This window comes from Canis aureus, chromosome 33 (genome assembly GCF_053574225.1).
Source record: "Canis aureus isolate CA01 chromosome 33, VMU_Caureus_v.1.0, whole genome shotgun sequence".
Classification (NCBI taxonomy): domain Eukaryota; kingdom Metazoa; phylum Chordata; class Mammalia; order Carnivora; family Canidae; genus Canis; species Canis aureus.
The window spans coordinates 29,520,333-29,532,771 of NC_135643.1; the positions used below are offsets into that span (position 1 = coordinate 29,520,333).

General features: G+C 34.6%; 1 protein-coding gene and 1 pseudogene across 1 annotated transcript in view; both read right to left on the reverse strand.

Moving 5' to 3' along the window:
* The window catches only part of COL25A1 (collagen type XXV alpha 1 chain), a 446,874-nt gene that overhangs the window by 50,952 nt on the left and 383,483 nt on the right, over nt 1-12,439 (reverse strand). The window contains exon 19 of the mRNA XM_077882265.1: nt 2,399-2,461. Coding sequence (XP_077738391.1) covers nt 2,399-2,461 — 63 coding nt within the window. The remainder of the gene's footprint in view (nt 1-2,398; nt 2,462-12,439) is intronic.
* On the reverse strand, nt 7,495-7,626 carry LOC144304406 (U4 spliceosomal RNA; annotated as a pseudogene).

Consider the following 12,439-nt stretch of genomic DNA (forward strand, 5'->3'; position numbering starts at 1 on the left):
AATATATTTCATTATCCTGTTATCCTACCTGAGGTCTTCTGAAATTAACTTCCTATTACTCTATTTAGTATGGTATTCCCATTAGAAGTGTTAGTAATATGTACATAGGAAACCCAAAAGAATCCACCCCAAGATTGCTAGAATTCATACAGCAATTCAGCAGTGTGGCAGGATACAAAAATCAACGCCCAGAAATTAGTGGCATTTCTATACACTAACAATGAGACTGAAGAAAGAGAAATTAAGGAATCAATCCCACTTAACAATTGCACCCAAAAGCATAAGATACCTAGGAATAAACCTAACCAAAGAGGTAAAGGATCTATACCCTAAAACTACAGAACACTTCTGAAAGAAATTGAGGAGGACACAAAGAGAAGGAAAAATATTCCATGCTCATGGATTGGAAGAATTAATATTGCGAAAATGTCTATGCTACCCAGGGCAATTTACACATTTAATGCAATCCCCATGAAAATATCATGGACTTTCTTCAGAGAGTTGGAACAAATGATCTTAACACTTGTGTGGAATCCAGAAAAGACTCCAAATATTCCCCAGAGGAATATTGAAAAAGAAAAAAATAGCTAGGGGCATCACAATGCTGGATTTCAAGTTGTACTACAAAGCTCTGATCATTAAAACAGTGTGGTACTGGCACAAAAATGGACACATTGATCAATGGAACAGAATATAGAACCCAGAAATGGGCCTTCAACTCTATGGTCAACTAATATTCGACAAAGCAGGAAAGACTATCCACTGGAGAAAGGACAGCCTCTTCAATAAATGGTGCTGGGAAAATTGGACAGCCACGTGCAGAAGAATGAAACTAGACCATTCTCTTACACCATCCACAAAGGTGAACTCAAAATGGTTGGAAGATATAAATGCGAAATAAGAATCCATTATAATCCTAGAGGAGAACACAGGCAACACCCTTTTTGAACTTGGCCACAGCAACTTCTTGCAAGATACATCCACGAAGGCAAGAGAAACAAAAGCAAAAATGAACTATTGGGACTTCATCAAGATAAAAAGCTGCTGCACAGCAAAAGAAACAGTAAGCAAAACTAAAAGACAACCTACAAAATGGGAGAAGATATTTGCAAATGACCTATCAGATAAAGGGCTAGGATCAAAAATCTATAAAGAACTTCTTAAACTCAACAGCAAAGAAACAAACAATCCCATCATGAAATGGGCAAAAGACATGAACAGAAATTTCACCAAAGAAGACATAGACATGGCCAGCAAGCACATGAGAAAATGCTCTGCATCACTTACCATCAAGGAAATACAAATCAAAACCACAATAAGATACCACCTTACACCAGTGAGACTGGTGAAAATTAACAAGACAGGAAACAACAAATGTTGGAGAGGATGTGCAGGAAGGGGAACCCTCTTGCGTGGTTGGTGGGAATGTGAACTGGTGCAGCCACTCTGGAAAACTGTGTGGAGGTTCCTCAAAGAGTTAAAAATAGAACTACCCTATGACCAGCAACTGCACTACTGGGGATTTACCCCAAAGATACAGATACAGTGAAAAACTGAGACACCTGCACCCCAAGGTTTATAGCAGCAATGTCCACAATAGCCAAACTGTGGAAGGAGCCTCAGTGTTCATCAAAAGATGAATGGATAAAGAAGCTGTGGTCTATGTATACAATGGAATATTACTCAGCTATTAGAAACGACGAATACCCACCATTTGCTTCAGTGTGGATAGAACTGGAGGGTATTATGCTGAGTGAAGTAAGTCAATCAGAGAAGGACAAACATTATATGGTTTCATTCATTTGGGAGATATAAAAAATAGTGAAAGGAATTAAAGGAGAAAGGAGACAAGATGAGTGGGAAATATCAGTGAGGGTAACAAAACATGAGAGACTCCAAACTCTGGGAAACGAACAAGGGGTAGTGGAAGGGGAGGTGGGCAGGGGGTTGGGGTGACTGGGTGATGGGCACTGAGGGGAGCACTTGACAGGATGAACACTCGGTGTTATGCTATATGTTGGCAAATCTAACTCTAATAAAAAATATACAAAAAAAAAGTGTTAGGTAATAGGTATTTTAGTTCTCTATTAGGCAAAAATATCTGGTCACCTAAACAGTAAAGTCATTCCACACTTATTTCAACATAATGTACTAAAAATATATGACATAATATTTCAGAAATAGGGATGCCTGGGTGGTTCAATGGTTGAGCATCTGCCTTTGGCTCAGGGCATGATACCAGAGTCCTGGGATCAAGTCCTGCATGGGGTTCCCCACAGGCAGCCTGCTTCTCCCTCTGCCTATGTCTCTGCCTCTCTCTCTGTGTATCTCATGAATAAATAAATAAAATATTTCAAAAAATATTTCAGAAATAAAGGAAAGAGAAAATTCAACTTACCTTTGTGCCTGGTAACCCTGGTAAGCCTGGTTCTCCTTGAGGACCAATGAAACCTGGTTCTCCCTTTAAAAAAGATGGCATATGAGATTGTTATTTATTTGGCAGTAAATAAGTATTTAAACTGATTTACTTTTACTGGGATTTTAGTCCTTTGATTGTATGCAGCTTTCTGCTGAAACCTAGCTACTGAGTATAAAATTAATCAGAATTGGTTTTGGTCAGTGAAAATACTCTGAGCAAAGCTTTGGAGAAATTGAGAAAGTTAAAGTGAAAAAGGAGCCAGATAAATGTCTTTACAAATTTCTTTCTCATCTGTTGTCCACCATTTCTTAATATTTACTACATTAAGATCCATTATGTTAGGGTAAATGTGGTAGGTGGCCTCTAAGATAGGCCTCAATGATCCCACCTCCTGGGTATTCATGCCTTTGTGCAATCCCCTCTGCTAAAGTGTATATTGGACTTACTGACTCATATCTAATGACCAGAATATATTGGCAGAAGTAATGGGATATCACTTCAGAGACTAAGTTATAAAAAGACTGTGGCTTCCATCTTGGGGATGCTTTCTTGTTCTCTCTCTCTTGGATCACTTCTTTTGGGGAAAGCAAGCTGCCATGCTGTGAGCAGTACTATAGAGGAATCCACATGGTGAGGCCCATGGTCTGCCAACAACCATGTGTGTTGGCAGCATGAGAGCAGATGGTCCACCCCAGTAGAGTCTTCAGATCTTCAGATGAACCACAGACCTGGCTGACAGTTTAATTGCATCTTCGTGGAAGACACTGAGCCAGAGGCACCCATTTGAGTTGTACTCAAATTCTTATTCTTCCAAAACTGTGAAATAATTGTTGTTAGTTTTGGGGGTAATATGTATGGTAGGCAGCAATAGATAAACTGATACATAGGTGGGGCTAGGGAAGAGATCAGGAGTGTTCAGCATGAAAGGAAAAGTACTCTCCTTGCTATACTTCCAAAACCTTGTCCCCACTACCTGGAGGAAACCCAGTTATGATATAACAAAATATATATTTGATATTGTTCCTGGTTCCTTGCACAGAGCTCTTAAAACCCTTGGAATTTTCTGATAAAAGAGTAATAGGAGTATCTTTTGTTATTCATTACAAACTCCTTTCAAACATATCTGAGTTTATTCTAATGAGGAGACTTGGTGGGTTCTTAGATAGCTTCAGAACAGGGGGCTATAAAAATCTTTAAACAGTAGGGATTGGAGAGCCTCCAAGTTGGTGAATACATCAATGTGCTTGTAGGATGGTACATCTCAACTCCATGGGGACAGAGGCTCCTGTGCTTAAGACTCTTTTGACTTCACCCTACAGATCTCTTTATTTTCATCTTTTATAATAAACTGTAATAACATGGCATTTCTCTGACTTTTATGATCATTGTATGTATAATTTTTATGGTTATTGTAGCCAGTTATCAAACTTGAATGGGATGAAGTACTCTTGAACTAATAAGCAACTCAGAAGTGCAGGTAACCAGGGGACCTAGTATTTGGGATTGGGGTTGAAAGTGACGGGAGGTTTGTGAGATTGAGCCCTTAAAACCTGTGAAGTCTGACACTAACCCTAAGTAGTTGGTGTCACAATAGGATTGAATTGTAGGACACCCAGTTGATGTTAGAAGATCGGAGAACTGGAGAATTGGTGTTGGTAAAGACATCACGTTTGGTGTCAGAAAACACCTGAGACCAGTGTTCAGATATTCTTCAATATCCATAAAATGTTATTTTCTTTTTAACAGTGTGAGCTCAAATGTTAAGAGTCTAACTTCCTGAAATCTATAGAAAAGTTTTAAAGCAAAAAATGTCATGGCTCTGTTCCCATACTTACTGCTTTCCCCCCCCATATGGATTATTTCTGGAGCAGTCGCTAATATTATTTAATACATTTGATTTTTTCTAATGTAGCAATATTTCAACATTTGTTTTTTGATACTTAGAGTTGAGCAGGAAGATACAGAAAGGATGTTTTATGAGAAATCTTAAAATGTCATCAAATATTTTGAAACATTTGAGTTTTAAAAATAAGCTGCATAAAATCTTGGGTACTGGGTGGAGAACAAAAGGATATCACTACCACAAAATGTAACACATTGATACAGAACTCAAATATATTTATCTCTAGCTCTGATGCTCATGTACTGATTTAAGAAAAAAAAAGGTGGAGGCTAAGTAATGCTTTAGGCTTATTGTTTGTGAATTTTCTGCAACTCTATTCTACCTGTTTCCGTATCCTTATACATAATGGAAGGGAGACTCTAACAAATAATTTTTGGATAATCTCCTAATGATCTAAAATGAAAATCAACAATATTAGGAGAAATCAGTGGTGACCATTCTACTCAAAAAGGAGTTTAACTTGTTATTTTAAACACAAAAATCACAAGAATACATTTATTTACAAATAAGATACTTATCCCAATAAAATTTCATATACAAATACATAAATATCCTCTGTCCACCTCTCAAGAAAAAAGTTATAATAAAATCAATGTGTATCATTAGTAATGAATTACTGTTATGAAATTTTAATGTAAGTTAATAGGTTAAAAATTTATGGGTAGAAAAGATTCTTGCATATCTTCAAGTAGAAATGAAGTGATCTCACTATTTAGCAAAGCAAATAGAACACCATTAAAGCATATTAGTGAAAGAGAAGAAAAAAGTGTAAATGTTGAAAAAAATATTTCTTATTCAGGTTAGTGTTTAGTTTATAAAAAGATGAAGCATGCAGTTTCAAAATTCACAAATAAGTATATAAGTGGCCAGACAAAGTGATTTGTCTTCCTTTAAAAAATATAGAATATACATTAAATTCTCCCAAGGAAAGTATAGGAAGTTCTTTTAAATTGAATGTTTTAAACAGAGGGAAATTTATTTCAAGATAAAAAATTAGCAATGCATTTGACAGAATGATTTTAGCACTGCTAATATTGGCTAACTTTAAAGACTTTGAGTATGATTAGTTTTACCTTATTTCATTCTAAGAAAGCATCTACCATATTGATGTATTCATTTCTTATTTCAATTTATTAAAGGGGAAAACAGCATACTAACTTTAAGATCACAATTTTATGTTTATTTAATTCCAGAGCTCTCAACCACTTTGGAGACATTATCTTAATCCTCTCTATATCTTGGCAGAATGGGGAGGAAATAATCATTGGTCTCTTTTCTGTTTCAGGCTTGAAAGATAATTGTTGAAGTAAATAATGCATAAATATGTCTACTCATGGTCTTGAGCTGGTCAGGTTGTGTTTTTGACTCCTTAAGCTAATGCCAGAGGTTCTCAAAGTGCTTTTTCTTGTATTATTTACTTGTATTATTGTGCACAGTAGGAAAAGTTCATTGAAAAGGTTTCAGATTCCACATTCCATTTAACCTTTAAGAAACTACCATTTGTAGACTTTGGGGTAGTATCAAAGAAGAATATCCACAATTTTATGAAAACGCTATTAAAATAATCCTCCCTTCTCCAATGACATTTCTGTATGAGGCTGTTTTTCTTCATCTACTTCAACTAAAACAACAAATTGCAACAGATTGAACACATATGCAGATATGACAATCCAGCTACCTTCTGTTAAGCCAGATACTAAAGAGATTTGCCAAAAAAAAAGTATAACAATGCACTGTTCTTGCTAATTTTTTGTTTTGTTTTAGAAAATTCAGTTATATTTCACAAAAAATGTTTAACTAACATATAATGGGTTTAGAAATTCTTTAGTTTTAATTTCTAATACAGAAACATCAATAGATATAAATCTACATAAATGAAAATTTTTCAATCCTAGTTTTGTGTGGAAAGGAGTTTTGAGACCAAAATTCTTGAGAACTGTTTGTACCAAGGTATAGAATTGAATTAAAGCCTGGCTTTGCAAATTGGAATCCTGAGGTGCCCAATAATGGAAGATTCTGCTGTTGTAAAGGGGTGGTTTAGTCAAGACTTATAAGATAATGCAAGCAAAGCACTTAGTGCTAAGTGAACAATAACTATTTGTTATTATTGTTGCCCTTGTAGTCTCAAAAACGCTAGCTATCATTTAATTGTTGTTGTTAGTAATAGTATTACAGCATCTCTGCAACTAATTGGTAATATACAAGATAAGTTCTTGTTTCTCTACAACCTGTATAGGGCTATACTCAATACCACTCCAACTTCTTCCAAAAAGTAACCCTAAATTTTCTCATGTGAATATATCATTGTTTCATGAGTAATATCCAGCTGTCAGAGACTTCAGGACTGCAAAAAGTCTTTACAATCTTACATGTGTATAAGGTAGAGAAGTGACAGGTGTACTAAGAATGAGTTTTCTTCCTGTACAGAAGGAAAAGGAGAAGATGTTCATACCTACTGAATTTCTCTAAATAAATATAATCCTTTAAAAAAAACCTTGCCTCTTTGACAAAGACTGATTAAAAATTTAACCTCCTAAAATGTCTAGGAGAAAGGCCATTGCAACTTATGGTTTTGTGGCAAAAAAATAAAAAAGGCAATGGGTTATTCTACTATAGTCATAATACTAGTTAACCAGGGTAGAGGAAGGAAATTACGTTAGGAGGAGGTAGGGGTGCTTTCCTAGCTGAAATATGATCCAAACACAAAACACCTTTGGGAAAAAAATCTTTGGAGAAAATCAGACTACAAAAATGAGGTTATGTAAATTTTCAGGGCAATGAGCAGAAGTAATTTTTTATATTATAATAAATATATATATATTTATTATATATAATAATTCTCAAGGTCATTTTTATACATCTAATCTTATTTAATCAATGGGAAATAAGATTGCTAAATTGAAAATTATTCTCACATAATAGCTTGAGTACCCAAAATAGGGGAGAGATACAATAGAGGAAGTTGGAATGACAGTGCAATTAAGTTCTTATATTACTTTTAATGAAGGGGCAATTAAATTTAGAGTTTTAAAAAATTTATAAGACAATTACTCGAATTAGAAAATCCAAATTATAATTTTTATGAGCCATTTTAGGAATAAACATGAAAACATAAGGCAGAGATCCTTTGAAAAGGGCAGATACTGAATATCATAATCAGGGAAATGTGTATTTACACAGGTAAGCAGCAAGTAAAATAGCTGCACCACGGAAGTGAAAACAACAAAATAATGACATTTTCTATTAGAAGTAATCACGCCTAGGATAAACCTTATTGGCTACGATACTGCCACTGTGCAAAGTTAAATATGACATTTTCTGAAACAATATTAATTTTTTCAGTTTATGATGTGTTAGCACTTTTTAAAAAATGACAACAAAAAATGTCTAAGAAAAATAGGAGAAAGGCAGAGCTTTACACATTGGTTTGTCATGAACACCAGGGCACTGGTGAATAGCATAAAAATGAGTTAGATCATTACTTCAGAGCCACTTTAATCTGTTCTCTCAAGTTTCATACATATATATTTATTTTCTCTCATTATATATATATATATATATATATATAATCTTCCTCTACCTCTCTCTTTACTCACCATTTCTAGTCAGATAGCATTTTGGGTTTTTACTTTTGTTCCTACTGAGAACAAAATTACAAAGTCAATTGGGATTCCATTCCTATTGGTATTACTGATCCTATATAAAAGGAATCAAAAGAGTGAAGGCAACCAACTGACACATCTTAAAGTGTCATTGCTTGCAAAGTTAGTGCCCAAATACAGTGAAACAGAAAAGTAAAAAGAAGAAAGAGAAGAAGAAGGAATCATGGAAGAATGCAGGGAGAGAGTAGGGAACAGAACAGAAGGAAAGAAGAAGAATGGAGAGGAAGAAGCATCTTAAAATTTTCTGTTCCTTTATCATGACCACAACTATTGAATCCAGGTTTAATCTGTTATTTTTGTCATTGTGTTTTCACTGGTCCTGGAAACATCCAACTAGATCTAAGCTTGAGACAGACACAGGAAAATAAAACAATATAATATCTAACTCAACCCCTGATTTAACCAAAGCCTGGAGATAAAATATATACAGAACTATTTATCAGAATCCTTAACACAATCCAAAATTTTAACCGCCGAAACACAATTAATAGCTGGCACAATATTCTCCTATCCAAGCCACAATGCAAGCCTGTAATTAAATGGTTGTCAGTGAAATAGAAATCTCAGTTTTATTAGTGCTACTGTAATATGGCATTAATACAGCCTTGAATTTCAAAATGAGAAAAAATTTGGTTTAATTTTCTGCTCTTGTCTTAGATGTTGCATTTGATTTCTTCCTCAGTTATTTCATGAGTTTTGCTCTTTGTTTGTTCTTTAATTAGTTCACCATCAATGAGTTCAAAAATCAAATCAATACTGAAACTGTAACACATTTACCTATGTTAAGCTGGTAGAAAAAAATAAAAAATATAGTACTTGTGGTTTTGGCAACTAGACTGGGATTTGGGTTCTACAGAAGAGATGCTGTTTACTCAGAATATAGCACAGTATAGTCCTAGTAATACATTGTTGGGAGCAGCAACAATAGCAGCAAGCAGTCCTATCTGAAAATCTGACACAAGTTGCTAATTTGAATGAAAGTTTTAAGCAGCCAGGGCACATAAAGATGCAGAACCAAGTCCACAGAGACTAGCTCTAGCTGAGATCAAAGGTGTATCCTCACATGACCAACTTTGGAGGACCTAATGGTCTCACATTGATAGTTAGCTCCAACTGTAGCTAACTATTTCAGCAGCCACAACTTTGATCTTGTAGTATGAAGCTCAATGAAAATAAGTCACAGTAGCTAGTAAGTACTATATTTGAACAATTATCCTGTTTTTGCACCAAAATTTCCCTTGATCATGAAAGTGTAAGTATTAGAGCTCTCCTCCTTCCTCTCTCCCTTTCTATCCACCCAGCTTTCTATCATAAATGGGCAATGTGTGCACAAACAAGAAAATTTAGCTGTAGATAGGTGGGATCTATTCACTCTATAGATTAAAAAAGATACAACAAAACTAAGATTTTTGACCGAAGCCACTTTTGTCCAACTCATTTATTGTTACTTTTAAAAAATTTAAATAGCTTAGATCCTGTGTATTCTGACAACTCCCCCCTACAAAACAAAACACCCTAAAACAAAACAAAGTATCCCCAAACAGTGCAAACAATTACTTTCTTTACTAACAAAGAGGGCAACAAAAACTAGCTTTCTATATTACAAGGAAGGTAGAAAAATTCCTAAGAACATGACTTTTCTGAAATCTAACAATAACTATCAAAAGTCTCACTAAGTTTTAGAATTCAATAAAATCTGGACTGATTTTCCTTCAAGCCCACATTTAATACATAAGAAGAAAGTATTTGAAATGAACTTCCTTTATATTCTAAATGGCTATTAGGACAGTTCACTGAATATTCTGTCAAATTTATCTTCATGTAGGTGAGAAGAGTCAACAAATATATAGATGGCATTACTGGTCAAGGTAAAAAAGGAAGAGACAGCTTTATTCATACAGAAATGGCTCCCTGGGTGTTTCCCTATAAACTTCCAGACTTATCATCTGTTAAATGGAATGGTGGCCAGAAAGTCCTAACTGATTAGCTCTTGCCTACAGAAAAATTTCTGGTTTTTCATTTATTACCATTTGTTTTATTTTTATAAGTCATTATCAATTAAGGCAGTAAAAGATATTATTTTTTTAACCTGTCTCTAAAACCCCTCTAACATACCAGTTTAAACCAAGTCATGTTTTCCATGATATTTATTACCCCCATGCAGATCCAATTTTCATTGCCCAAAAAATAGTACAACAGGGCTTGAAAAATGTGCTGATTTGCCTGGGTGCTAAAACATCACCAATAATTTTGATTAATGTGTCTTGACACTGAATGCATTAGCCATACAATATTCTTCTTGCTTAAAGGCTAATTAGAATTCAAGTCAGCATGATACCTGCTTCTGAGGATTACAGCAAGAACATTTGTTGTAATAAGAACCTCCAGGCAGCTAGGTTTTGTAATGATTGATTTGTAAAATTATTGAGGGCAAAAAAAAGAATGAGAAAATAGTCTGTCCCAAAAACACTATTTCCCTGAAGGATAAAATTTGAGTATAAATTAAAACATCTTGGTGATATGATGAAAATGAACTGCAATAGCAGGTTTATTTAAAACTCAGAAAACATACCTTTCTGCTTTTTTTTTTTTTTAAACAGGATTACATCATGAAAACATTCAGTGTATTTATTGGAAGTTTCATTATGGCTGCTAAAAATCTCTGATTTCTGGTTGTATGAGTTTCCTAATTGGATTCTTAAACTACTCAGCTGCTCAGACGTACTCTGTGCAGGCAGGAAATAATTATAAGTAACAATAACACAATCTTATCCTTTTAACCAGTATTTCTTTCTTTCCTTCTTTTTTTAGGAATACATTTCACATCCTATGTTACTTCCAAAAACTTTCCTCTTCTGTCTTTAAAATATGATTTGATGTTTCTGAGGAAGGAACATCTTCAGTGGATTTAGATGATGGATTTCTATTAGATTATTGAACACTGTCATTAATCCTAAGAATGCCTAAGAAAATGTTCCTGTGGGACGCCCAGGTGCTCAGTGGTTTAGTGCCGCCTTCAGCCCATGGCCTGATCCTAGGGACCTGGGATTGGGTCCCACGTCGGGCTCCCTGCATGGAGCCTGCTTCTCCCTCTGCCTGTGTCTCTGCCCCTCTCTCTGTGTCTCTGATGAACAAATAAAAAATTTAAAAAAAGAAAAAAAGAAAAAAAAGAAAATGTTCCTGCCACCTATAAAGTTCAGTCTTTATATGATTCAGTGTCAAGGATGATTTCATCTAATGAGATACAAAGAATTAGTTACTGTCTTGTACCCTCCCAATCCTCAAAGTCTTAATCTGAATGTCAAATTTTCACTAATGTGGAAGCCAGAAGAAAACTATCAAGTTTGAGAGAAAATACTTAACATTTTTTGCCACCTAAATGATTTTTTTTTCATTTGATGGAAATTTTTCCTGTATTATGTTTCCCTACTCTACTAATTTTACTGTTATATAAATTTTTCCTAATTTACTCTCTGAATATGATGAGATAAACTGGTGGCTTCTGTTGAAAGGAGAAAAGCAAGCATTGAAAACCCATATTTGTAAAAAATGTCTTGGTCCAGGCAACACTATGACTGGGGCCTAGAAAATCTTCCTTATTACATGTCCAGTTTCTCTTGTGAACAGTGTAGGAAGGAGAATTTTGACAGTACCATGTCTTATGCCCAGAAGGTTGTGTCCCCGCATCCTTTGTTCCTGGAATATATTGAAGTTAGAGAGTAGGGGAATAGTGTGATGTTTCAAGAAAAAGCAGGTTTATCACTGCCCTTAAAGGTAACTTTGATCATCACTGCAAAGGAGTTTTCAGAATTTACCTCTATGGACTATAGAATGTAAATGGTTTTACGTTCTCCAGATTAAAATTACTCACATGAGGAAAGATTATATTGAATAAGTACATAACCAATTTTCCAATATTCTGAGCTGCTCCAAGAGAAAGAGTAATAGCTAAAATTTATATAGGATTTACTATCTGCTTGGTGATATTTTAGGATCTGCACATATATTAATTCATTTAATATATACAACTCTCTAAGTTATGTACAATGATGATTCTTATTTTATAGGAAAACCAGAGGACAAGGATATTATTGTAACTTGTCCAATGTCATGATATAGCTTCATTAACTGGTAAAGGGTAGAACCAGGACCCTCACACTGATGGTCTGGTTCTAAAGTCAAGTCCCTTGATCACTGTTCTCTACTGCTTCATTACTAGAGTAATGTAATCATAAAAAGAGTAAGTAATGTATTTACATTTTTCAAAATAAGTGTGGAGAGAAAAATTTTAAAAATAGGAACTTCGGGTCTTACCCTTTTATATGATATCAGAAAAGCTAGTTACAGTCAGCTTTACCCATGAAAAACATATTTGAAGGCTTATTTATAAAAATCACTTTCTGAGCTCAAATCTTATTCCAGAAGATCAATGTCTGCATGGTACATTGTGCATAA